At 56.0% G+C, this 26,941-nt stretch overlaps 3 protein-coding genes across 35 annotated transcripts in view; 1 reads left to right on the plus strand and 2 right to left on the minus strand.

Annotated features, from left to right (window-relative positions):
• LOC123844753 (NADPH--cytochrome P450 reductase) overlaps positions 1-6,222 on the plus strand; it is a 59,545-nt gene extending 53,323 nt beyond the window's left edge. For 5 of the 8 annotated variants that reach the window (XM_064593145.1, XM_064593146.1, XM_054507659.2 and 2 more), the window contains 11 exons: positions 1,293-1,442; positions 1,989-2,113; positions 2,417-2,506; positions 2,872-2,970; positions 3,895-4,011; positions 4,119-4,237; positions 4,373-4,554; positions 4,709-4,858; positions 4,965-5,481; positions 5,575-5,660; positions 5,747-6,222. In XM_064593145.1, coding sequence (XP_064449215.1) covers positions 1,293-1,442; positions 1,989-2,113; positions 2,417-2,506; positions 2,872-2,970; positions 3,895-4,011; positions 4,119-4,237; positions 4,373-4,554; positions 4,709-4,858; positions 4,965-5,481; positions 5,575-5,660; positions 5,747-5,986 — 1,875 coding nt within the window. In that variant the 3' untranslated portion in view covers positions 5,987-6,222. Of the gene's footprint in view, positions 1-1,093; positions 1,443-1,988; positions 2,114-2,416; positions 2,507-2,871; positions 2,971-3,894; positions 4,012-4,118; positions 4,238-4,372; positions 4,555-4,708; positions 4,859-4,964; positions 5,482-5,574; positions 5,661-5,746 lie in introns of all 8 variants that reach the window. The other 3 variants (XM_064593149.1, XM_064593150.1, XM_054507661.2) reach the window with 2 other exon arrangements.
• A 128-nt stretch (positions 6,223-6,350) lies between these two features.
• TMEM120A (transmembrane protein 120A) lies at positions 6,351-12,535 on the minus strand. The gene is made up of 12 exons (XM_045875586.3): positions 12,299-12,535; positions 10,534-10,652; positions 10,175-10,291; positions 8,244-8,303; positions 7,937-8,032; positions 7,771-7,860; positions 7,525-7,590; positions 7,348-7,409; positions 7,152-7,244; positions 6,958-7,022; positions 6,785-6,853; positions 6,351-6,702 (listed from the first exon to the last, which is right to left on the minus strand). Exons 1-12 carry the CDS (start codon positions 12,377-12,379, stop codon positions 6,589-6,591), a joined length of 1,032 nt encoding a protein of 343 aa, XP_045731542.1. The 5' UTR covers positions 12,380-12,535; the 3' UTR covers positions 6,351-6,588.
• Positions 12,536-12,728: 193 nt separating this feature from the next.
• Positions 12,729-26,941, minus strand: part of STYXL1 (serine/threonine/tyrosine interacting like 1) — a 60,010-nt gene continuing 45,797 nt past the window's right edge. For 7 of the 26 annotated variants that reach the window (XM_064593154.1, XM_064593155.1, XM_064593158.1 and 4 more), the window contains 2 exons: positions 24,371-24,483; positions 12,729-14,102 (listed from right to left, as the gene is read on the minus strand). In XM_064593154.1, the coding sequence (XP_064449224.1) occupies positions 13,099-14,102; positions 24,371-24,483 (1,117 nt within the window). In that variant the 3' untranslated portion in view covers positions 12,729-13,098. The other 19 variants (XM_064593161.1, XM_045875581.3, XM_045875582.3 and 16 more) reach the window with 18 other exon arrangements.

Consider the following 26,941-nt stretch of genomic DNA (forward strand, 5'->3'; position numbering starts at 1 on the left):
AGCCAGCCGAAGGGACGGACAGTCATGGGCATCTCCTGTTGCTGGTCCGGGTCACCGGGTGGCCCTGGGCGTGCAGGTGTGAGCTCCCGGCGCCGTGCATGTCCAGCCTCCCCTGCCCCGCACGCCATAGGCTTGCCCGGGCTGGCCGGTGCAGGGAGACGGGACTCAAGCACCTAGTGGATCGGGTCTCAGCAGTCCAGGAAGGAAGTGTTTCTCGTTTCTCCCTTGCGCCCCCAAACCGTAGCGGCAGGGGAGGCAGCCCGGGCAGCCCGGGATGGGCACCGCACGGAGCCCTGCAGCTAGGCTGTGAAACGAGGCTTTATTAAAAAGCTCGTGTATTAACTGGAACAGGAACAGGGCCGGAGGGAAGGGCCCAGGGAGCCTGAGAATTGGGGATTAAGGTCCCCTGTTGGGAGCTGCAGGATGCCCCTGTCCCCCATCAGCTCCCCTCAGGTCACCCCAGGCCTGTCTGCCGGACTTAGTGCTCACGTCCTGCTTTCCACTGCCCCCAGCCTCTCCTGCAGGGGGCGCAGGGCAGGCTCGCCTTGCTCATTGGCCTCCTGTCATTGGCTGTTTGTCCTTTCCTGAGCATGGCGATGGAAACTTCCAGCCATCTGCTTGCCTGTTTATGGGGGGGGGGGGGGGTAGGAGAGCTAATGCCAGCCAGGTCGCCGGCCCCAGGGAGGGGAAGAGGCTGGCCAGGAACAGGTGGTCCTGGGAGAAGTCCGGAGTTGCCGTCCTGCTCCTCCCCGGATGGGGTCCTTGTGGGTCATGGCCCAGGCCCGACCTGTACGCGGCCCAACGTCCTTTAGTCTCGGGGACCAGCACTGCCACCCCTCTGGCTGCAGATCTCTGTGTTAGGTTGGTCAACAGTTGGTAAGGAATTTGCAAGAGCCCAGGCTCCGCTGTGCTCCTGGGACTTTGTGGGACGAAGAGGCTCTCCCCCAGGGGCCCAGGTTCTGAGTGCCAGCTGGGGGCTCAGCACCCAGGCCCTCACCCGTGTTCATCTGAGCCTGCCATTCCCTCCCCTCGGGAAATACACCCCCCTCCACTCCAAACTGCAGATGTCTAACTGTCCCACGCACCGGTTCAGCCCCTTCCGTGCAGGCCTCCCTGACTGCTCGGTGCCCTGTCCTGAAGGAATCCCCAGCCGACCCGGAGCCTGTGGGACGCCCCTGCCTGGCAGCTGCCCCAGGCAGGGCCTGGGCCCACCTGTCTGCATCCCATCAGGCACAGACCTGACGTGGCTCAGTCAGGGTTGCTGGGCCCGGGCCCCGCTCTTGTGTCCCCAGGCCGACCTGGGCAGCCTGCCGGACATCGAGAACTCCCTGGCCGTGTTCTGCATGGCCACCTATGGTGAGGGGGACCCCACGGACAACGCCCAGGACTTCTACGACTGGCTCCAGGAGACCAACTTGGACCTCACTGGAGTCAAGTATGCGGTGAGTCACCCCATCTTATCTGCAGTGGCTTTCCCTGCCTGTGGCACCTCTCCCGGGCCTCTGGACCCCCGTGTCCAAGGGGAAAGCCTCCCTCCCGTTGCCACCTCACTCTGATCCACCAGGCCCTTCCAGCTGGGGGGCCTGGTGGGGAGGCCGGGGGGAGGCTGCTCTGGGGACAGCCCTCTCTTCTGGCCGGGGCCCCGTGCTGAGCGTCTCCTCCCCTGTCCCTGGCCCCACTTTGCTTCCCCGGGGGCACGGGCTGCGGGAGCTGACAGGCGAGAAAGGTGAAGCAGGCTGGCCCCGATTTGGCTGGGCCAGGAGCGCCGGGTAGGGACGGTGAGTTGCCCCTGCTGCTCACCCAGGGGTGAGGCTTACAGGCTGCAGGTCACCAAAACCCAGCCACTTCTGGGGGCCAAGGTGGCCCACCTCACTGTGCCGGGCATCTGGCAGCCGTGGAGGCCCGAGCGTGCACGCGGTGTGGCCGGCTCTGGGGAAACGCACCCCTGACCCTGACCAGGACTCAGACCCGCCCCTCTGCCCGCACAGGTGTTTGGTCTTGGGAACAAGACCTATGAGCACTTCAATGCCATGGGCAAGTACGTGGACAAGCGGCTGGAGCAGCTCGGCGCCCAGCGGATCTTTGAGCTGGGGATGGGCGATGACGATGGGAAGTGAGTGCCCCCCCTACCCACCCACCCAGCCCCGGAGCCCACGGGGGTTAGGGCCGACTGTGGCACGCGAGGGGAGTGGAGCACAAAGCCACGTGTCAGCGAGCCTCCTGCCAGGCACACCCCGAGGCAAGGGAAGGCAGTCCCCACCCCCCACCTGCACCCCCTTCTTTGTCTCACCCCCTCCTCTCGGCTGTCCCGGCCCCGGGGTTTGCACAAACCCTCCAAATGCTGCCCGGCGCCGTGGGTTACCTCCCTGAGGCCCTCGGGCTCCCCGGGGCTGGGCTCATTCCCTCGTGTCGCCAGCCTGGAGGAGGACTTCCTGACGTGGCGTGAGCAGTTCTGGCCGGCTGTGTGCGAGCACTTTGGGGTGGAAGCCACCGGAGAGGAGTGCAGGTGAGTGTGTGCCTGCAGGCTGGGCGGGGAGCGAGCGCCCCCCAAGGGTGGGAGAGCTGGCCTGCAGGGGCCCCGGCGGGGACCCCACGAGAAGCTGGTAGAAGCTGAGTCCCAGAGCGCGAGGCTGGGTCCAGGCACTCGGGCTCTGCTGGGCAGTGGGGGCTTTCCTTACCTTCTCATGGAATGGCCTCGAAGCCGGCAGCTCGCCAGGCCCCCCCAGCCCTCCTCCTTGTCGGCTCCCTCTCCTTCCCACCGCCTCCAGACCCTCCCCGCGGCGGGGTGGCAGGCGTGGTCTCAGTCCCTGTCCCTGAGGCAGCCTCCCTCCTCCCGGGCCCCTCCCCGCCTCACCCTGTCTCCCCTTCCAGCATTCGCCAGTATGGGCTGGTGGTCCACCCAGACATAGACCCGGCCAAAGTGTACATGGGAGAGGTGGGCCGTCTGAAGAGCTATGAGAACCAGAAACCGTGAGTAGAGGGCGTGCGTGGGGTCCCGGGGCCCACTGAGCAGCCAGCAGTCCTGTGTCCCCTCCTTATCTCCACCCTCGTCCCGGAGCGGGCAGGGGTGGGGGCACCCATGATTTCCTCCCCACCGCACAGGAGGGCATAAGGCCCAGAGCAGAGAGGCGGAGGCCGCCCCCCCCGGGCCCTCCCAGTGGTCCCTCAGGCCAGGGCACCGCACCTGGCAGACTGGCACTGGGTCCGTTAGCGCTTCCTTTGACCTTTTGCCCTGTAAAGATCCTGGGGCCAGGAGGCCCAGATCCGTGCCTGGACCAGGACAGCGTGAGTCTGGCTGAACTCTGGCAGAAGGGCTCACTTTCCTTAAAACCCACCTCGGTATTTGGACTTTTTTGTCCAAAAACAGTATTCCTCTCTCGGGCCCCTGACTCCCCTTACCCCTGGGTGCCACCCGGACCCCTAGAGCCGCCCAGGAAAAGTCCCTCCGTTACCCCAGAATTTAAGACCAGCGACTGTGCAGAGTAAAACTGCTGGTCCAGGGCATGTGGGGTGAAGGAGCTCTGCTCCAGTCACTGGGGGGCCGGGCACCCTCGGTCTTGGGGAGCCGTCTTCAAGGGGCCTGGTCCTCCTGCGCACTCAGCCCACAAACAGGTAGTATGTGGAGGGTCTCCCCGGGTTTTAGTGGCCAGCCTGTTTCCTTATTTGTAAATAGGGAACTGATAACCTAGTTCTGCTCACTCTGGGGGGTTGGTGGGGGCCCTGCCTTGGATCGGGCTGGGAGAACCTTTCACATATTTGGAGAGCCTTCCTGGGGCCCTTGGAGGCCGGCTCTAAGGTTCCCTGTGTTCTGTGAAACCTGAGGGGTCCCCTGGGGGCAGGGAGAGTCAGACTGAAGTCCCAGCCAATCACTGCGCTGCTCTCTTCCCCACCCAGCCCCTTCGATGCCAAGAATCCCTTCTTGGCTGCTGTCACTGCCAACCGGAAGCTGAACCAGGGAACGGAGCGCCACTTCATGCACCTGGAATTAGACATCTCAGGCTCCAAACTCAGGTGCCGGCAGCCGCCCCCTCCCCCAGCCCACTCAGGGCCTCTGGGCCGCCTTCCCTGACCCCCAACCCCTCCTGAGCCTCACGTTCCCCTCGACCCCCCACCCCCAGGTATGAATCTGGGGACCATGTGGCCATTTACCCAGCCAATGACTCTACCCTGGTCAGCCAGCTCGGTGAGATCCTGGGTGCCGACCTGGACGTCGTCATGTCCCTGAACAATCTCGATGGTGAGTCCCCTGGATTCGGGGGAACCCCCCCGCCACCCCAGGCCAGGCCCGAGCCCCCACAGTTCCAGGAGCTGGAGCAGACCTGCTGGTCAGCGGCCACTGAGCCCAGGCCCTCGTCCTCCTCCCTCCCCGCAGAGGAGTCCAACAAGAAGCACCCCTTCCCCTGCCCCACCTCCTACCGCACGGCCCTCACCTACTACCTGGACATCACGAACCCGCCTCGCACCAACGTGCTCTACGAGCTGGCCCAGCACGCCTCCGAGCCCTCGGAGCAGGAGCAGCTGCGCAGGATGGCCTCCTCCTCGGGGGAGGGCAAGGTAGGCCCGGCCCCGGCCCTCCCCTCCCGCACCCCTCCCGCACCCCTCCCGCACCCCGGTGTCCCCGGCCCCGCCCCAGCCCCGCCCTCGCCTCCTGCGCCCCGGCGTCCCCGGCCCCGCCCCCCGCGCCTCACCCTGCTACCGGCCCCCGCAGGAGCTGTACCTGAGCTGGGTGGTGGAGGCCCGGAGGCACATCCTGGCCATCCTGCAGGACTACCCGTCCCTGCGGCCCCCCATCGACCACCTGTGCGAGCTGCTGCCCCGGCTCCAGGCCCGCTACTACTCCATCGCCTCGTCCTCCAAGGTGCGCGGTCGGCCTCGGGGGCCGGGGCCGGGGCCGGGCCGGGGTCGGGGCCGGGCCGGCGCAAGGGGCCTCGGGCATGCGCTCACCCCTGCCCCGCCCCCGCCAGGTCCACCCCAACTCCGTGCACATCTGTGCCGTGGCCGTGGAGTACGAAACCAAGTCCGGCCGCGTCAACAAGGGTGTGGCCACCAGCTGGCTGCGGGCCAAGGAGCCCGCCGGGGAGAATGGCCGCCGGGCCCTGGTGCCCATGTTCGTGCGCAAGTCCCAGTTCCGCCTGCCCTTCAAGGCCACCACGCCGGTCATCCTGGTGGGCCCCGGCACCGGGGTGGCCCCGTTCATCGGCTTCATCCAGGAGCGGGCCTGGCTGCGGCAGCAGGGTGAGCACGTGGGCCCGGGGCGGGGTCCCGCGGGGTCGGGCGTGCCTCCCCTGCCCCTCCCCCCTTGCCCAGCACGGCCTCACCCCTGCCCTGCCACCAGGCAAGGAGGTGGGGGAGACGCTGCTCTACTATGGCTGCCGCCGCTCCGACGAGGACTACCTGTACCGCGAGGAGCTGGCCGGGTTCCGCCAGGACGGCTCCCTCACCCAGCTCAACGTGGCCGTCTCCCGGGAGCAGCCCCACAAGGTGAGACCTCGGGCCGCCCCTCGGGGGCCGGGGTGCTGGGACTCGGGCCGGGGTGGGGGGCCTCCTCACAGTGGCCCCCCCCCCCGCCCCCAGGTCTACGTGCAGCACTTACTGAAGAGGGACAAGGAACACCTGTGGCAGCTGATCCACGAGGGCGGCGCCCACATCTACGTCTGCGGGTGAGCGAGGGCAGAGCAGGGGGAGGGACGAGGCCCACCCGCCCGCGGGGACCCCCTCGCCCAGCGCCCCCTCCGTCCTGCCCCAGGGACGCTCGGAACATGGCGAGGGATGTGCAGAACACCTTCTACGACATCGTGGCCGACGGGGGGGCCATGGAGCACGCCCAGGCCGTGGACTACATCAAGAAGCTGATGACCAAGGGCCGCTACTCCCTGGACGTGTGGAGCTAGGGGCCGCCCGGCCTGCCTCTGCCCCTCGGGCCGCTGCAGACTCGCTTCCCCATGTAATCACTTCCCTCGCTCCCTTCTGCCAGTGTCCTGGGTAGTTTCTGCGCGGCCTCGCCCCCGGGAGGCAGGCCCAGGGACAGAGACTGGTCCGGGTCCCAGGCGCACACCGGCCCCGGGTCAAGAGTGTGTATTTTGTAAACCCCTCAGGCCTTTGGGGGCTGTACAGAAGGGGCTCTTAGCTGAGCTGGGCCCCAACCCCCTCCACGTTATTTTCAATGACTGTAAATAATTTTAAATGATCTCTGGTCCTTGGAATAAAGTTCTGTTTTCGGTATTTCCTATTGCTTGGGTATATCCGGGGTCTCCCCCTGGGCCTCCTTAACTCAGAGCCCCAAGAGGCCGTGTGGGGGTGGCGCCGAGGCCCGCGCCTGACCCTTTGGAGAGCACACACCTCAAGCCACCTCTCTGCCACTCTTCCTTTATTCAGGCTGCTGGCCCCCGGCTCCCTGCAGGCCCGGAGCTCAGGCCCGGTCCTCTCCAGCGTCGCCTTCGGGGCCCACAGAGCCCACAAAACTCCAGGGAGAGCAGAAGGGACCCTCCCAGATGAGGGAAGCCCCCTACCCTCTCAAAGGGGACAGAAGCCCCTGCCAGGCCAGAGGGGCCATAGAGAGCTGGGTGGCCATGGCGGGCAGGCCCAGACTCATTCTTTCTTGCTCCCTTGTCTTTGACTGTGGAATTTCTGGTGCACAACCCGCAAGGTGGTGAAGAAGTTGCCAAGGAATAGGAGGAGGAAGGGGAAGCCACACATGAGCACCTGGGGGGAGAAGCGGGGTCAGGACTGGGCCGGGCGCTGGCCCTCGCAGTGTCCTTCCTCCTCCCCGGGTCCCCGGGCTCACCTGCCACTCCTTGCACTCAGGGTCCCGGGCCAGGCTGAACAAGGTCAGCGCGTTAAAAAGCTGCCAGAACTGGGGGGGGATGGAGGGTTTCAAACAGAAGCCAGTCTCCTCGAGGGCCCACAGCCAGAACCGGGAGGCCTGGCCAGACACACCGGGGGGCAGAGACAACTTACGTGTCCAAAGAAAAGAAAGGGCAGCAGGAAGGTGAGGCCCCGCCACATCCAGGACTGGAAGCCCTCTGCAGGGAGAAGTGGGGGGGGGGGGGGGGCGGGGGACACGGTCTCTCAGCCCCACATAGTCGGGAAAGGACGGGCCCTTCCCGACCCCCGTTCAGGATTCCCGAGAGAGGAGGCCGTGCCCGGCTCACCCACAGTGAGGTCCATGGTGTGCCTCTCGCCCAAGGCCCGCAGGCGGTATAGACAGCCGCTTTGGTAGTAATACTGCAGGAACTGCACGAAGCCTGGGGGTGGGGGACAGCGGAACTGGGCTGGAGCTCACGGTCCTTGGCACCCCCTCCCCGTGGGGGGGCTCCCGAGCAGAGCAGGGCCCTCTGAGACACTCACTCTGGTACATGGAGAAGGACAAGAACTGGTTCCGGAACTTCTGGTACATGAGGCCGTCAGGCCTAAGGCAGAAAGCAGCGGGAAGGGGAGGGAGCTCAGGGACACCCTCTCTCTCTGCCCCGTGCTCCCCTGCACCCCCCACCCCCCAGGCCCTGGGAGCCAAGTCTGGCCACTCACCATGTCAGCATGACTCCCGACAAGAAGGTGGACACGTAATGATGGAAAACCCACCAGCCCTTGATCCTGTATCGGGAAGCCGCTGTCACTCCTGTCCCCTCGGCCCCGAGGATCGATGCACGGGGACGGGGAGCCAGGCTGCGGTGGGAGGAAGCCAGTACCCCGACCCCGGGCCTGCTCCTCCGGGACCCACGGCCCCCCGCCCCCTGGGTCGCTCCAGTGCCCCAGCCCGCCCCGGGAGCCCACCGGGAGCCGTTGTTGATGAGAATGCTCTCTCGGATGGTCAGCGTGCAGTAGTACCAGACCAGCAGGAAGTTGAAGGCGGCGTCCGTCACCCTGCGGAGGGCACAGAGGATGTGGGTGCCGGCGCCCACACGGAGCGGGGCGCGGCCCCGGGCAGCAGGACACCCACCTGGAGTTGAGGAGGAAGCGGCAGGTGAAGGAGATGAGGATGAGGATGATGGTGAGGTAGAGCTTGAACTTCTCATACTCGTCCTTGTAGGCAAACCTGGGTGGGCACATACTCGTGGCACAGGCTGGGGTGCCGGCAGGGCCCACCCTCGCCTCGGCCCGGAGGGAGGCTCCTGCTCCGGACGTGCTTCCGCAGGCGGCTCGGGGCCGGCACCCCGGGGGGCTGAGCCCGGGAAGCGGGGGCAGAACGGAAAGGACCCGGGAGGGTGGAGAGCAGGGTTGGGACCCAGCCCACGACAGCGAATTACTTAGCCTGCTTGCTCAGGAGGGTCACGTTGACATTGCCCAGAACCAGGCTCAGGTACAACCTAGGGGAGGGGGACACCAGGTAAAGAGAGGCCCCCAGGGAGAGGAAAGCCAGTGGCACAGAGCCGGGGACCCCCCCGCTTCCCACGGCAGCGGCTTAGGGTTCTGACCCGGGGGGTGCTGCACACCAGCTCCACAGGAAGGAAACACTGGGGCGCAGCCTTTCTGCCTGCTCCCGGGTAAACCAACATCCCCTCCCTCGCCTCCCCCCTCCCAGGGTCCCCCCCTTAGGGCCTCCAGGGTATCCCGTGGGAGCCAGGCCCACAGCTCCTATTGTCCCTGTGGGCCTTGGGCAGGACTCAGTGCCTGTGTGCATGCCCACCCCGTCACCTACCCCCCCTCCCCGGGTTCCCGCTACCTCCGAGAACCTTCAGCCCTGAGTCTGCCGCAGCACCCCGCACCATGGCCACACCAGGACCCCCTCCCAGCCAGGAAGGGCTCCCTCAGCTCAGAAACTGCTCGCACTCTGACTCCAAGTGCCCAGCCTCCCAAGCCGGTTTCAACAGGTGGACCCTGGCCCTCACTGAGGCTTCCAGGCCCCCGACCCCAGTCTCCCTTCCCAAGCCAGTTGAGTCCCCAGGCCCCCCTTCCACGACAGCCCCTTTCTTGTCAACCCCACCACCCCCAGCCTCTTGCCGCCGTCACTCCCACCGACGGAGCCTGTCTGGCCCTTCTCTGCCAGACGAACCCCAAGAGGTGACCAAGTCCCACGTGTGCAGACGCAGCACACCCACACACGAGCCCCTGCTCATGCTCGGGCCGTGGGGCACAGGCTCAGAGTGGTTAAGGGACTTGCCCCAGGCCGCGAGACACGCTGGGGTGCAGCGGGCACCTGACTGGGCCGCCTCTCAGCATCGCCACCGGCTCCCTACGCCATCCTGCAGAGGCCCTGTCAAACCCTCCCTCCCGGCTGACATCTCCGGGGGCCCCCCTCACGGGCTCTAAACACCCGCCATCGCAAATGACGAGGGCCCACGCCCCGCCCCGCCCTTCCCACCTCCCCAGTGGTTTCCCTTTGCTGGGTCTGCGCTCCAAGGGCCCGCGCTCTCGGCGGGGACACGTGCTCCAGTCTTCCCTGGGTACCAAGTAACACGGACCCCTGAGCACGAGCCTCCCCCGCCCCCCCGCGCACGAGTTCCACTCGCTGGTCTCGCCTTCTGCTCCCAACCAAGCTTTTGAAGAGCTGCCTACACTCGCCTGTCCCCCCATTAGCCACCCCCACCTCCACCAACCTGCAGAGCGCTCCTCTCCCTGACTCCGGCAGACACCGCCCCTTCCGTACGGCTCCTGACCGCCCCACCACCGGCTGTCTGGTCTGAGGCTATCAGCTGCTCCTTCCCCCACTCGGCCGCCCTCTGGGACATGCTCCTTTCCAGCTGTCTTGCTGCCCCAGGCCTCCGCTGGATGATTTTCACTCACCCTAGGGTTGTGCCCTGGCCCCTGCCATCCCGCTCGGTGACCGTGGCTGGCCTAAGGGTCGCTCTGCCCAGCCTACTGGGCCCGAGGCCAGCTCCGAAGCCTGGCTTCGCCTCTGGTCTCATTCACCACCCCCCACCCTGAGCTCTGGCCACACGCGCCGTTTCCACCCTCCCGTGCCTGCCAGGCTCCCTCCTTGATCCTCTACGCTTTCCCTGACCTCCAAGCTGGGCGAGGAGCCCCTCACTGTGCTCCTCCATTCCCTGTCCTTCCCCCACAAAACACCCAGCTCCGTGAGCTGTCACCATCGCTTGAGCTGTCCCCCCAGCCTGACTGCTCAGCCCACAGTGGGTCCAGGCACCATCTGCTGGCCAAGTGACCAAGCAGAGGAGACCACGCTTCAGGCCACTCTCCCAGGGGCGTCTAGGAACTGAGCTTGGGGGAGGGGGGGTCTCACCCATTCTTCTTGGGCAAATAGGCCTCCATATCGAAGAAGAGGCCCTGGCGCTCCTTGATCTGGTTCTCCAGCTCCTGGGCAGCCTCCTTGGCCCCCGACTGAAGGGAGGGTTTGCATCTGTAGGTGGGCCCACGGAAGCCAGAATCAGAGAAGCCCCCTCCCCCCCCCGCCCCGTATCACACCTGACACCTGCGGGGCAGGAGGCGAACATGGCCCAGCAGGGGGAGAAGCCATGCCCTGGGACACTCAAGGGTGAGTGCCTGCTCTCCCCCCACCCCAGATCTGACCCCCAGCCCTAGGCCAGGGGGTATTGGAGGCTTGGGGGAATCAAGGACGGGGCGGCGGGGGGGGGTCCTAACTTCTTTAGGACAAGAGCCAGCTCCTGGAGCCGCTTCTTCTGCCGCGTGATGGCGCTGGTACAACCGTTCTGCAGCTTGGTCAGCTCCTCCAGCTTCAGGCGGTACAGCCGGTGGGTCTCCTGGGGCAGTGGGCGGGGGACCAGAGTGAGCCGGAGCCTGCTGGGCAGAAGGTGGGGCACGGACTCCCCCCGGGCTCTTTGGGAGGGTCTGAGCAGGAAAGGAGGCAGCCAGCCGAGGGACTCCCTGAGGTTGCCCTCTCCCCCAGGCAGGCCAGGAGATGGGGCTCCCCCTGCAAGCCCAGAAACAGCACCCCTGTCCCAGAAGCAGACTAGGTCCCAGAGACTTTGTTTCATCTCAGCCCACGTACTAGCTGGCCCCGCCCAGATCTGTGCCACCCTGAGTTCGGATTCCAGGCACAAGGGTCTACCTTCTGGACCAGTCAGGTGCCTTCAGGCAGCCACTCTGCTTCTCTGCGATCCTCCTGCCTACCCAGGCTGCTAGTGCAGAGGGAGCTGGGGTTGTCCAAGCAGCCTGCCGCTCTGGCCCTCCCAGCATCTGCCTCCCAGGTTAAAGGTCATCAGGCTTCAGCCCTTAGAATTCCTGCCTTTAAGACCAGTCCTTTTACCCCTCCCCCAGCACCTTTGGCCCAAAGCCTCCCAGAGCACTTTGCCCTGGTGGGTGAGTTTCCAGAAAAGCAGCCTGGAGACAACAAAGGGCAGTATGAAGAAGGTCAGGAAGGGGTGGCCAGGCTGGGAAAGTAGGTCTGCCCTGCTCAGGACTGGCAGGGGCACGAGTGGCGGCAGCGTTAGCCTGGCCAGGGAGCGGCAAGGCTTCAGTGCAGACAGGAAGGGGCTGGAACCAGTCCAGGAGAGACAAAGGCATGACCGAATACACAGCTAGCCCAGGCTCTACCCTTTCCAGGTCTTGTTTCTCGTGCCTTAGAGGGGCCACCACACCCCTTCAAAACCCAACATGAGCCACATCTGTCTACCCCTACCAACCACTTTCTCCTGGTGGAGACCAGCAGCCTTCTCCCCTGCTGGCCTCCCCACAGAACGGCACAATGGTCCACACAAGCCAGATCCCCACGATTCCTCCCATGGCTCGCCAGTGGTATCAGAAAGGTTCCAAGCCCGTCGGGCCCATGAGGTCCCTGCAGGGTCTGGCCCACCCACTTCTCCCCTCCCTCTCCTTCCAGCAGCCACATAACCCTGCCTTCGTGGGCGCTGTCCTTCAGCCTGGACGGGGCCCCGCCCCCATCCCGGCACTTCACCTAACCACCACTTCCCCTGGCTGGGCCGGGCCGGGCCGGGCCGCTCCCCTCGCCGCACTCAGCCCAGACCCCCTGCGCTGCCCTAGAGCCACGCCGGCGCCCACAGCATGTTTGCTGAGTGACTGACCCAAGGTTGGGCCCGGCCGGCTTTGACTCGGGACCACTCTCCTGGGAGAGGACGGGGTAGGGGTCGGGGCCTGAAGGAGGCCCCCCCCCGCAGAAGGCCCCAGGTCCGCCAGACTCAGTGGGTTTCCGCCAGGGTCGCAGCGGCCGCGCGGGCGATGGGGGCTGCCGCCGGACACTCATTTGAGGCCGAGGGGAGGGTCCAGCCAGGACCACCAGGACCCGGGGCCTCGCCACCCTCCGGAGCGACGCCGGGGTCCCCGACCCTTGACCCGGAACCCCCCACTGCTGACCCACGGCTGCCCGACCCTTGACCTCGAGCCAGAGAGACGTGGCTCAGGGTCAATGGGCGCCCGCACTGGCACTCACCTGGATGCTCTGGAAGTCCTGCTGCAGCTCCTCCCAGTCTCGCAGGCAGTCCCCCAGCGGGCCCGGGACCGGGGGATGCATGGCTGCCGGGGCCACGCGCCGGACAAGCCGAGTCAAGGACCGCGCCGCAAACCCGGCCAGCCCGAGGGGCCTCCACCGCCTCCGCCACCGCCCCCGCCCCCGTCCGCTTCCGGGCTCGCGCCGCCGCCACTACCAACGGGAAAAGGCCTGGAACGGCGAGCGCGCTAGCCCCGCCCTCCGCCCGAGCCAATCCGGGCCCGGGGCGGGGCCGGGGCGGGGCCGGGGCGGGGCCAAGCGCAGCAAGGGCGCTCTCCCCGGCACGCTCCGCGGGCCTGGGGCTGGCGCGGCGGTGGTTGCCGGCTCGGGGCTCGGCGGGTCGTGCCGACCGCGTGGCGTGGCCCACAGAGCTCTGGCCCGTCATGCTGGTAGTAAACCGAGGCCCACGGAGGTGACCCTTGCCTCGAACACTCTCGTCCTTGGGAAAGCTGCGCCTCTGCCCGGAGAGGATTCTGAGCCTCTTTTCTCGGCTGGATTTTTACAGCGGCCACCTTCCTACTGTCTCCCTGCCTCCAGGCTCACCGCTACTGTTCTTTCAGAGCCACCAGCCTGCGGTCCTAACGCACCAGCCTAATCCCCACCATGTCCCTGACGGAAACTTACCAGTGGCTCTGCCCTTCCCACCAGGTCCCTAACCCACAGAGCCATCGCTTGCAGCCTTCCCAATCTCTGTTCCAGCTCCTATCCTAACTGATCCCAAGCCTGCGCTGACCGGAAAGCCCTTATCCGTAGAGCAAAACCCCACTCCTTGAGGGCCTGAGCTTCCTTTGGGAGGAGGGGGAATCCACCTTCCTGCAGAGAGTCCTGGGAGGTGAGATGGCTTTCACCTCTCTGTCCCTCCCTGGCTGCACACAGGTGGCAGGGAGTGTCTGCTGAATGACATGGACATCCCAAATTCCCTGTCCATCTTCTGCCCTCTCCTGACTGGTGCTGTGGGTACAGCCAGCACTAGGAAGTACATTCTGAAGAAAATTCCCTTTAAGACCTGAGGAATTTCTAGAAACATGGGTGTAGTAGATAGGAGGGGTGGAAATCTGTCTTTGGGGAACCCAGCCAGGAGGAATGGGGAGCAAGGAAAGGAAATCTGAACAAGTCATCAACGGGCAGAGTGGTGGGAGTGCTGGGACCCGGGATGAGACAGGGTGTACTTGTGCCTGGAGCCTGGCATCTGGGCCAACGCTGGGCCTGGCAGATCTCCACCCATGGGGGCACTGTGACACCCTGTGGACCAACACAAGGCAGGGGGAACCCTTGGAGCTCCTCCAAGCCAGCCTCCAAAGGGTCCAGGTCATTGGGGGCATGTGAGATAGCTGCTCAGGAGCCAGATGCTCTTCCAGAGGCAGCCTCAGAAGAGCAGTGGGGGTGGGCCAGGAAAACCCAGGGATGGGGGCTCTCGCTGAGTCTGAGCAGAGTACGCCTGCTCTGGGGCGTGAACGAGGAGCCTGAGAAGAACCACTGCAAGAGGCCGACACAAGACTGCAGGCAGCAAAGGCCTTCTCTTTCCACACCAACCTGGTTACACAGCCTGGCCCACTACCCACAAGAGGTCCCCAAGCGAAGTTCTTCAGGACCCACAGCTGGACCACAGAGAAGATCAGTAGAGTGGATCCCAGATGTCTGTGACAGAGTCTCCGAGGATGACCTTCTCCCACTCCGACAGCTGAGCCACCAAGCCCCGATTGGGATGCACGTTGTTTTTGCACTTCTTGACAAAGGCCCAGGACTTCTGTCAATGCAAGGAGAGAAAGCAGACTTCAGGGTTGGACCGGGGCCAGCTCAGGAGGGACAGGAGGCACCTGCCCATGGGCCAGCAACATGGCTTACTGGCTAGACATAGAAACAGCAGCAGCCCAAGGTTCATACATCAGGGCAAGGAGTCATAGGAACTGGCTCTGTTCTGAGCAAGCTCCTCTGCTGCTAGATATGGAGACAGAGATCATTCTTTCAGATGGCCCCTGTGAAGGTTCAGACAACATGGGTGAAAACTCCTGTGGGCAGGAGAGCACCATGCCCATGCCTGTCACACAATGCAACCTCAACAAAGGTTTGCGTTGTGAACAGAAAAATTCATGGAAAGGGGAAGAGAACTATGGGGGAAATTCTCCAAAGGGAAACTGAAGCCACTTTCTTTCAGGTGTCCACCTTAAAACGCAGGCGGGAAAAGGACAAGCTGGTCTCCATCTGGATGGAGGACAGAGGAAAAAGGAAAAGGCCAAACTAGGAAGAGAAGAAATGCATCCCAACCTAATAAAGACCATATATGACAAGCCCACGAATAACATCATACTCAGTGGTGAAAGACTGAAAGCTTTTCCTCTAAGATCAGGAACAAGAGAAGGATGCTAACTTTCATCACTTCTATTCAACATTGTACTAGAAGTCCTAACCAGAACAGAAAAGGGAGGGAGGGAGGGAAGGAGGGAGGAGGGAGGAGGGAAGGAGGAAGGAGGAAGGAAAGGAAAGGAAAAGGAAAGGAGGGAAAAGAAAGAGGCATCCAAACTGGAGAAGTAAAATTACCTCTGTTTGCAGATGACATGGTTTCATGTGTAGAAAACCTTAAAGATTATACCAAAAAATATCTGTCAGAATAAATGAATTTAGCAATGTTGCCACATTACAAAATCAACACTCAAAATCAGTTGCATATCTATACACTAACGATGAACAATCTGAAAAGTAAATTAAGAACACAATTCCATTTACAATAGCATCAATACTTAGGAATAAACTTAACCAAGGAGGTAAAAGACCTGTACTCTGAAAATTATGAAACATGGCTGAAAGAAACTTAAAAAGACACAAATAAATGGAAAGACAACCTATGCACATGGATAGGAAGACTTAATACTGTTAGGATGTCAGTACTACTCAAAGTATCTATAGATTTAATGCAATCTTTACCAAATCCCAACAGCATTTCTTGCAGAAATTGAAAAACCAATCCTAAAATTCATACGGAATCTCAAGGGACCCCCAAATAGACAAAACAATCTTGAAAAAAGAGAACAGCACTGGAATTCTCATACTTCCTGATTTCAAATCTCTGAAGTTATTATAAAACTACAGTGATCAAAAAGTGTGGTATTGGCATAAAGACAGACATTCAGGAGAGACAGCCCAGAAATAAGCCCTTGCATATATGGCCAAATGGCTTCAACAAGAGTGTCAAAAACCATTCAAAGGAGAAAGGACAGTCTTTTCAACAAATGGTGCTGGGAAAACTGGATATCCATATGCAAAAGAGTCAAGCTGGACCCCTACCTCACACCATGTACAAAATAAACTCAAAATGATTGAAAACCTGAATGTGAGAGCTTAAACTATAAAAATCCTAGATGAAAACATAGGAGAAATGCTTCATAACACTGGATTTGGCAATGATTTCTCTGATAAGACACCAAAAGCACAGGTGATTAAAAAATGGACAAATTGGACTACGTCAAAATAACAAACTTCTATGCATCAAAAGACACGATCAACAGAGTGAAAAGGCAGCCACAGAATGGGAGGAAACATTCCAAAAATCATATATCTGATTTATATCCAGGTGTTAATATGAAGAATATAGAAAGAGCTCCTAAAACTCAACAATAATAACAACAAAAACCCAAACAACCCAATTAAAAAACAGGCAAAGAACTTGAATAGACATTTCTCCAAAGGATAAATGAATGATCAATAAGCACATGAAAAGATTTGCTCAACATCACTAATCATTAGGGAAATGCAAATCAAAACTACAATGAGATACCACCTCACACCCATTAAGATAATATTTTAAAAAAAAACAAAACAGAACACAACAAGCATTGGCAAGGATGTAGAGAAACTTGAACCCTTCTGCACTGTTGGTGGGAATGTAAAATGGTGCAGCCTCTATGGAAAAACAGTATGGAGATTCCTCAAAAAATTAAAAATAGAGATACCGTATAATCCAGCAATTCCACTTCTGGGTATCTACCCAAAAGAACTGAAAGCAGGCTCTTGAAGAGATATTTATACACCCATATTTGTAGCAGCATTATTCACAATACCTAAAACATGGAGGCAACCCAAGTGTCCATCAATGGATGAATAGAAAAACAAAATGTGCCATACATACACAATGGAATATTATTCTATCTTTAAAAAGAAGGAAATTCTGACACACGAGACAACATAGATTTACCTTGGGGACGTTATGAGAAGTGAAATAAACCAGGCAACAAAAAGACAAATACTGTGTGATCCACTGATATGAGGTACCTAGAGTAGTTGAGATCATAGAGACAGGGAGTAGAATAGTGGCTGCACGGCCTGAGGGAGGCAAGAACAGGGAGTTAGTGTTTAATAGGTATAGAGTTTCAGTTTTACAAGATGAAAAGTTATGGGGATGGATAATGGTGAAGGCTGTACAACACTAGAAAGTACTTAATACCACTGAACTGTACACTTTAAAAAAATGGTTAAGGGGTGCCTGGGTGGCTCAGTCGGTTAAATGTCCAACTCTTGGTTTTGGCTCGGGTCATGATCTCAGGGTCATGAGATCAAGCTCCATGTCGGGCTCCACGTTCAGTGTGGAGTCTGCTTGAGATTCTCCCTCTCCTCTTCTCCCTCTCCCACTCCCCCTGCTTGTGTTCCCTCTCTCGCTGTGTCTCTCTCTGTCAAATAAAATCTTAAAAAAAAAAAAAAAAGAAAGAAAGAAAAAGAAAAAGAAAGCCCTAAAGTCTCCATCAAAAAAGCATTAGGACTAATGAACAAATTCAGTAAAGTTACAGGATACAAAATCAATATACAAAAATGAGGTGTGCAATAATAATGAACTATCAGAAAGAGAAATTAAGAAAACAATCCCATTTACAACTGCAACAAAAAGAATAAAATATCTAGGCATAAATTTAACCAAGGAGGTGGAAAACTGTACACTGAAAATTATAAGACATTGATAAAAGAAACTGAAGAAGACACAAATAAATAGAAAGATATTCTGTGCTCATGGATTAGAAGCATCAATATTGTTAAAATGTCCATACTACCCAAAGCAATCTACAGATTCAATACAATCCCTATCAAAATTCCAATGGAATTTTTCACAGAAATAGAACAATCTTAAAATGTGTATGGAACCATACAAGACCCTCAAATACCTAAAGCAATCTTTAGAAAGAAGAACAAAGATGGAGGCATCACATCCAGATTTTGAACTATATTACAAAGCTATAGTAATCAAGGCAATATGGTATTGGCATAAAAATATACATATAGATCGATGGAACAAAATGGTCTAGAAATAAACCCACACATATATTTTCAATTAATTTATGACAAAGGAGATGAGAATATACAATGGGTAAAGGTCAGTCTCTTCAATAAATGGCATTGGGAAAGATGGACAGTCACATGCAAAATAGTGAAACTGGACCATGTCTTACTCCATACATAAATATACTCAAAATAAATTAAAGATTTGAATGTAAGACCTGAAACCATAATGCTCAGAAGAAAACATATCCAGTAAGCTCCCTGTTATAAGTCTTGGTGATGATATTTTGGATTTGATACCAAAAGCAAAGGTAACAAGAACAAAAATAAACAAGTGGGACGACATCACACTAAAAAGCTTTTGCACAATGAAGGAAACCATCAACAAAATGAAAAGTCAACCTATGGAATGGGAGAAAACATCTGTAAATCATATATCTAATAAGGGGTTAATACCCAAAAAATATAAAGAACTTTTGCAACTCAATAGAAAAAAAAAATCTTATTTTAAAAAGAGCAAAAGATCTGAATAGACATTTTCCCAAAGAAGACATACAGATGGTCAACAGGTACTTGAGAAGGTGCTCAACATTACTTATCATCAGGGAAATGCAAATCAAAATCACTAATGAGCTATCACCTCACACCTGTTAGAATGGCTGTTACCAAAAAGATAAGAAATAACAAGTTCTGACAAGGATGAGAAGAGGGAACCCTATGCACTGCTGATAGAAATGTAAATTGGTACAGCCACTAGGAAACTGTATGGAGGTTCATCAAAAAAGAAAGAACAGAACTACCATATGATCCAACAATTCCACTTCCGGGTATTTATCCAAAGAAAACAAAAATACTAACCCAAAAAGATATCTGTACCCCATGTTCACTGCAGCATTATTTACAATAGCCAAAACATGGAAACAACCTACATGGCCTTTGATGGATGAACGGGTAAAGAAGATGTGGAATGAAAAAAAAAAAAAAAAAAGATGTGGAATGGAATGGAACACACAATGGAATATTATTCAACCATTGAAAAGGAGGAAATCCTGCCATTTGTGACAACATGGATGGACCCTGAAGGCATTATGCTAAGTGAAATAAGTCAGAGAAAGACATATCATATGATCACACTTATAAGAGAGCCTTACTTATGGAGCCTAAAAAACAAACAAACTTAACTCAGACACAGAGACTAGAGTGATGGTTGCCAGAGGTAGGGGCCAGGGCTGGGCAAAATGGGTCAAAGTGGTCAAAAGGTACAAACTTCCAGTTACAAAATAAATAAGTCCTATGGATATATACAGTATTGTGACTATAGTTAATATTGTATTGTTTATTTTATTTTTTAAAGGTTTTTATTTTTATTTATTTGACACAGAGAGAGAGCACAAGCACAAGCAGGGGGAGGGGCAGAAGGAGAAACAGGGTCCCCACTGAGCAGGGAGCCCGATGCAGGGCTCGATCCCAGGATCATGACCTGAGCCGAAGGCAGATGCTTAACCAACTGAGCCACCCAGGCGTCCCTGTATTGTTTATTTTGAAGTTGCTAAGAGAGTAGACCTTAAAAGTTCTCATCACAAGAAGAAAATTTTTTAACTATATGTGGTGATGGATGTTAATCATTTTATAGTGATCATTGAATAATTATTGTATACCTATAATATAATGTTACATGTCAATTATATCTTAATAAAAAGCAGAAAAAAAAATAATTGAAAGCAAGATCTCAAAGAGATATTCATACACCCATGTCCACAGCAGCATTATTCACAAAATAGACAAAAAGTGGAACCCAAGTGCCCATCAACAGATGAAGGGATAAATAAAATGTGTATATAAACAGATACACACACACACACTGGTATGTACCTAACAGAGCATCAATATATGTGAGGCAAAAACTGATAGAACTGCAAGGAGAAATAGATGAATCTGGTGTCACAGAAACTTCGTCACCTCTCTATCAGTAATGGACAGATAGAACAGGCAGAAAATCAGGATGACCATAGTTGAACCCAACAGCACCATTAATTAACTCAATATAACTGACATCTATAGAAATATTCCATCAAACAACGGAACACACATTCTTCTCACGCTCAAATGGAACATTCACCAAGATGAATGTTCATCTAAAATCAATCATCTAAGCTTCCCTCTTGGGAAATGAAAAACAGAAGAGTAAATTAAGCCCAAGATAAGTTGAAAAAAAGAAATAATAAAAATTAAAGCAGGGGTCCCTGGGTGGCTCAGTCAGTTGAACTTCCGACTCTTGGTTTCGACTCAGGTCATGATCTCAGGGTCATGGGATTGAGCCTCGTATTGGGCTCTGTGCTCAGTGGGGAGTCTGCTTGAGATTCTCTCTCTCCCTCTGCTCCTCCCCCCCCACTCTCTCTCTCTCTCAAAAATAAATAAAATCCTTAAAAAATTAAAGCAGATATCAATGACATTGAAAACAGAAAATCAACAGGAAAAAAATCAGTGAAACCAAAAGCTGGTTCTTTGAAAAAAAAATCTGCAAAATTGATAAGCCTCTAGCCAGGCTACTAAGAAAAGGAGAGAAGATACAAATTATTAATATCAGAAATGAAAAATGAGACATCAGTACAGAGCCCATGGACATTAAAAGGATAATAAAGGAATACTATGAACAACTCCATGTCCACATAGAATCTAGGTGAAATAGACCAATTCCTTGCAAGACACAATCTGCCAAAACTCACACAAAATCACACAATCTGAATAGGCCTATATCTATTAAAGAAATTGAATCAGGGGCACCTGGGTGGCTCAGTTGTTAAGCATCTGCTTTCGCCTCAGGTCATGATCTTGGGGTCCTGGGATCAAGCCCCGCGTCAGGCTCCCTGCTCGGTGGGAAGCCTGCTTCTCCCTCTCCCACTCCCCCTGCTTGTGTTCCTGCTCTCGCTCTGTGTCACATAAATAAAATAAAGAAATTGAATCAATAAATAAAAAAAAATTATCTTCCAAAAGAGAAAGCACCAGGCCGAGATGGACTCACTGGTGAATACTACATACAACAGAATACGATTCAGCCTTAAAAAGCAAGGAAATTTGGGGCACCTGGGTGGCTCAGTCATTAAGCATCTGCCTTCGGCTCAGGTCATGATCCCAGTATCCTGGGATTGAGCCCTCCATCGGGCTCCCTGCTCAGCAGGAAGCCTGCTTCTCCCTCTCCCACTCCCTCTGCTGTGTTCCCTCTCTCGCTGTGTCTCTGTCAAATTAAAAAAAAAAATCTTAAAAAAAAAAAAGCAAGGAAATTTGAACACGTGCTATAACATGAATGAACCTTAAGGGTATTATGCTAAGTGAAATAAGCCAGTCACAAAAGGACAAATACTGTATGATTTCATTTATGTGAGGTACCTAGAATAGTCAAATTTATAGATACAGAAAGTAGCATGGTAGTTGCCAGGGGCTGGGAAAAGAGGGGAATGGGGAGACGCTATTTAATGGATACAGAGTTTCAGTTTTGCAAGATGAAAAGAATTCTGGAGATTGGTTGCACAACAATGTGATTGTATTTAACACTGCTGAATTGTGTGTAATTAAAAATGACAGAGATGGTAAATTTTGTGTTATGTGCATTTTGCCATTATGAAAAAAAAAAAAAAAATCCGTGGTACCCTGGGCAGAGCTATGTAGTTGTAAGGTTTACTAAGTCCTGGTCAGGTCAGATTGGGCCCTTGAGGGCAAACCATAACCATAGCCCCCCATGCTCACTGCTCACAACCCCTTTCCAGCCCACAAAGCATCTCCTGGGACTCACAGCAAACATCAGCGGGTTAGAAGGGGGAAGGGTCATGGCCAGGTAACTCTTGGTAAGGGGAAGCAGCTAGCCCACAGCCCCATTCTTCAGACTCAAGGCCTGTGCTCTCCCTGCTGCCTTAGGGCCCTGTGGAAAGCCCGGATTCCAAAACTGGGTCATGTGGCTTTGGATTCCAACTCTGCCACTTACAGCTATGGGGCCTTGGACAAATTACTCAGCCTCTATAAACCTCCTGCAAAACGGGGTTAATAACATGCTGCAGGCTCACTGTGTTTTCATCACACATAAAGTATTCACAAAGGCGTGTGGGAAGCATTCTGCCAATGGTAGCTATTACAATACCTCAGGAGTTGGTTTGAGGTTTTGTTCTTTTTTTTTCCTCTGAAGATTTTTTTTTTTTTTAAAGATGTCATTTATTTACTTGACAGAGAGAGACACAGCGAGAGAGGGAACACAAGCAGGGGCAAAGTTACTCCCAGTAGTTTAAAGGAACTGAAATAGGTTTCTTAAGGGCTCGCTGGCTCTGGGAGCCCATACAACCTTGCACCAAAGCTTTGAAAGCCAAGGGCAGGCAGGGTGGCCCCGGGTGCCAGATTCTTCCCAGTTCACTCCTCAACTTCCCACTCCTGGTCTTGGTACCCCCAAGGAACTGAGTTGGGACCATAAGCCCCAGGAAGCAGTCTATTGCCCAAGAGTGGCCCACACCCCTTTTTTTGCCAGTCCCATGGGCTCCGACCATCACCGCTAACAACAACCAGGAGCACAGCTGCCCCAATGCGCAGAGGAGGACCCCAGGACCACACAATGGGAGAAGGGAATGTCTCTCTGGACCTCAGGCAGCAGCAGAACTGAGCCCAGGTCAACCTCTATCAGCAATCCAGGGCATTGCTTGGTAGCAAGAAAACCTAACAACCACACAGGACTGACTCAGTCTGGAAAGGACCTAGCAAGGTCCCAGTGGCAGTCCTTCCTGCCCACAGCTGCTTTTGCCGAGACTTATCTAGATGGCATCTCAGGACACAATGCCCAGCAACGGGACTTCCTTGTACATGAGACAGAGATTGCTGCCCCAGGATGGGAGCCCCAGGGCTTCTGCCGAGAGCAAGGACAATCTGGCCCTCAGGGGTCCAAGCACCTGTCCACCCACTGACCACTGACAGGGACAGCTACACCCAGACAGGCCTCACCCTCCCTGCTGGAGTCATGCAGGGGCCAGTAAAGGTCAGGGTGTGGGCCTACATGTGCCCCGTCGCCGAGGGGGCCTGGCCCTCACTGCTGGAGAACTCAGGGGAGCCAGGTGGGAGTCCTCTCTCTGTTCTCCCCCCAGCCAGCTCGGGAAGCAGCCTGTCATCTGCCTGTAATATGAACAAAGAGACGACTGTGACTTGCTGGTCAGGGCTGGGAAGCATCACAAAACATCAGAGTCACAAGGCTGTCAACCTTTTTGTGCCCAAACCTCACTGTGAGCGATCAGGAAGCCAGAACCACCACAGGCCAGGTCTCCAAATGGCCCAATTCAAGCTCCAGGGGAGCTCGAGTCCTGGAACGCCCCCTGCAAGCAGAGAGCTCTGCCTGCCTTCCCCCAGCTCCCCGTCTTCTCTTCCTTGATGTTCCAGCTCAACAAGGCAGCGAAGCAGAGGTTCCTTGCAGGCCTGAGCCCGTTCCTGGGGAGGTGGCTGGAGAGACATCTCTATAGGAGCAACGGCACAGGCCTCCCTCCCCAGATTTATGAGAAACTTCCCCCCCTTCCCCCCCCAGCACACCCCAAAATACTCAAGCAGGCAAGGATCCCTGACAATTCACCTTGCACAGGGTGAGAAAACAGGGGTCTGGGCCTCTCGCTCCAGGCCCCGTGATTCTGCCTCCAGACGCTTTTCTTTTTCAATCGTAGTAAAGCAGACGTAACAGAGAACTTCCCATTTTCACCATGTTTGGGGGTCCGGTTCAATGGCAAGAAGTACATTCACCATGTTGTGCGACCGTCACCACCGTCCATCTCCAGAACTTTCACATACATGAAACAACTCCCCATTCCCGCAGCATAATGTCCTCCGGTTCATCCATGTGGCAGCAGGTGTCAAAATGTCCTTCCTTGGCGAGGCTGAGAAATAGTCCATTGTGTGGACAGACCATTTGTTTACTATCCTTTCGTCTGTTGACGGACAGATGGGTTACTCCCACCTGTTGGCTACGGTGAGTAATGCTGCTCTGAACATGGCCCCACAAACATCTGAGCCCTGGCTTCCACTCCTACAGGTGGAACTGCTGGCTGCCCGAGACTCTTTCTAGCTGGCAATTTCACCCCCAAAGAGCACGTGGGGCCAACATCCCAAACCGCTGGCAATGGGCTCTGACCATGGTCATTTTCTGACCCTCCCCTTCCTTCAAGCACAGCCCTGGGCGTACGTGGGAGCTTTTCGGGTCCCACCGAAGCCCTCTGAAGTCATGCAAAAGCTGTGCCTCCCCTCGGGGCAGGCCGCCATCTCCTCATGCCGTGGGAAGGCACTGCCCTCAGCGTCACAAGCGCTGGTTCCACGGAGTTTGTGGTGACCGGTCTCCGCCCCCTTCTCCAGTCCGGGTCAAGACTGTTGGAGTAGGTGCCCTTGGAGCCCTGCCAGGGTCGTAGTTCTCTGGCTCCAAGCAATAACCAAAATGCACCTCCCTGGAGAAGCCTCAATGAACGCTGGTAGACAGACTGATTGCAGTGGGGGACACGTGGATGGTGCTGCTAGCCGTGGCCTTGCCCAGCCTGAGTCCCTGGGCCTGTCCCATAGCCTCTGACCCAGATCTTTGGGACCTCGCCCTTGGGTGTGGTATGCTGGGTAAAGCACTGGACTTGGGAGTTCCCTTTCCAGATCCTTCTCCTCCCACCCCCCAATTAGGGCCCCCTTCCTCCCAGGTCCAGCTCTGACCCTGCCTGCTGGAGGCAGCTGCAGTCTGAGCCTTGACCGGGCAATGCATACCTTCAAGGTCTGCTCCTTCCAATGCATGAGGAAGGCCAAGGTGGCCGCACAGCTGCGACTGATGCCCAGGGTGGAAAAGACCAGGATGACCGAGCCAAGCCGGAGGTGAACTTCTGCAAGAGGAAGGAAAGGTGTGTGGGGAGGGGGGCAGGGAGGCAGTGGGGCTCATGGATGTGTGTTGCTGGCTTCAGTGGGCCCACGGTCCAGGAGTGAGTTCGGACCCAGCCCACATGTCCTGGGCTAATCCCGTGACCTCTCTAGGACACCGTTTTGTCACCTGGCAAACGGGGACCCTCAGACCTCACTGGCAGTCCAAGAGAATCACACTGGGTGTTCGGCATTACCCTGCAAAGGCCTTTTTTTGGCTCCCCAGGCTTCCAGCCCAGGAAGCTCTGCTACCAGTTGGCCTCCCTGGGTGGGACAAGAGGATGCTCCCCCCACCCGACTCCCCCCCACCCCCAGGCACTTGGATGCCGACAGAGGTGGGAGGAAATCTAAGTTGGCTTCCTAGGCCAGTCCCCCCAAGAACTGGAGATAAACGTATCAGGGCACCTGGGTGGCTCAGTTGGTTGGGTGTCTGCCTTCGGCTTGGGTCATGGTCCCGGGGTCCTGGGATCGAGACCCACATTGGGCTCAGAGCCTGCTTCTCCCTTGTCCTTCCCCATGCCCCCAACTTGTGCACTCTCTCGCTCTTGCTCTCAAAAATAAATAAAATCTTAAAAAAAAAAAAAAAAAAAAAGAACTGGAGATAAACATATCAAAAGCGAAATCACAGACTGTCAGCACTGGAGGAGGACCCCGAGATGATGAAGGCCAAGTGCCTCATCGTATGGACAAGGAAACAGAGGTACAGAGCAGTTAAGGACTGGCCCAGAGCCACCCAGCAAGGTAGGGCTGGAGAGGGGCCCTCTGTGCCACAGGGCTCTGCCATCCCGTGGCCAGACACGTGGCAAGTCGCAATCTCAGATACTAGTCAAGTGATAGTTGCAACCTCTTGGGCAAATAAGGGATGTTTGGGCCAACACATCATCTTCCAGCCTCCCGTGCGGCCCCTCGAGCTGGGGCTGCATTGGTGCGGACCCGACTCGACCTCACTCTCTCCAGCCCATCTTGCTCTCCTTGGGGAATCCTGGCCCCAGAATGACTGAAAATTCCACCTTCAATGAGCAGTCACTGCCATGTGTGGTGGGAGAGCCGAAGGGGTGCTGTGCACACACCAGGGATCATGGAAGTCAGGGCTGGGAGGGTTCCAGAGTTTTCCTTCCACCCCACCCCGCAGACCAGACAGGAGGGAAGAGATGGAGCACGATTCGCCTGTGGGTCCCCAGAGCCCAGCCCAGAGCAGGCCTCCCTGAACGCCTGCACTCACGGTGGGTCAACACGCCCATTGCCCAAGAGGCTCAGCGAGGCCAGGACTGGGGCTTGGCCAGCCCCCAGAGGTCCTAGTGGTTCAGCCAGGGCCACAACATGGGGCACTCAATCGACAATCTGGTGCTCTTATTTGGCCCCATGTCCCCCGAGGTAAATGTGTGGCTGTCCACATGGCCGAGGGCTCCTGAGGGCTGAGCTTGTCCTGGGGCTTGGGCTGGGCCCTGCCCTTCCTCTCCTCAGTGCTGGCTGTCCTGATCAGGAACAGCCGTGTGGACAAGGTACCACAGCCCCTCTGGCCCCTGGGCACAGGCCAACCGCTCCTTACCAAGGAAGTGACAGAGGTGCCGTAAAAAGGGGAAAATGTTGGCTTCCGGGGAATCTTCAATCTTGATGTGCAGAAGTTTGTTACTGTCATCTACAAAACTAAACAGAAGGAAAGCCCAGGAAATCAGGCAGACTGGCACACAGCCCCCCTGGAATGAGCCTCGTGCACAGCAGCGGGACCACATTGCAGGGATGCTGAGCGGGCTTCAGGGAGAGGTGGCAAATAACTGAGCCTGTCTCAGAAAACAAGCACCTGCTTCATGGGGGGGTTGTGCAGATTAAGTCAGTTCATCTATGGAAAGCATTTGGCAATCTGCTTGGCACATAGTAAATGCTCAATAAATGTGACATCATTATCATTAACCACTCATGGTCCTTTGCTAGAGTATGGTGCGAAAAGTCAGATGAGGATGGGCAGGAATATGTAATGAGCTTGGAGAATGAGCCTGCTATGTTAAATGGAGAAAGCCAGGTAAGAGATATGGAGAGTGGAGCAGGGGGGTGGGGGTAGGGGCTGTTTGAGACACAGTGGTCAGGGAAGGCTTTGAGCAGAGGCTTAAAGGAGGTAATGGAACAAGCCAGGCAGCCATCTGAGGAAAGAGGGTTCTGGGTAAGGGAGAACACAAGTGCAAAGGTGCTGAGAGGCAGTATGTTTAATGGACTTGAGAAACAACAGAGAGGTAAGAGTGGCTAGAACATCCGGAACAAGGCAGAGAGAGGACAGAGAGGAGGTAGAGGATGCCTGCAAGGGGCTTGCAGAACATATGGCACGTATTAAGTACTTGGGCAATGTTAATTACGAAGACTGTGGTCTACTGATGACATTAGGCAGCATGTAGACCACTGTAGCATGCAGAAAAAGCTGCAGTAGATTCA

Source organism: Mirounga angustirostris, unplaced genomic scaffold (assembly GCF_029215605.1).
Source record: "Mirounga angustirostris isolate CCGP_5_RB_7025 unplaced genomic scaffold, mMirAng1.0.hap1 SCAF_5, whole genome shotgun sequence".
In the NCBI taxonomy this organism is placed as follows: domain Eukaryota; kingdom Metazoa; phylum Chordata; class Mammalia; order Carnivora; family Phocidae; genus Mirounga; species Mirounga angustirostris.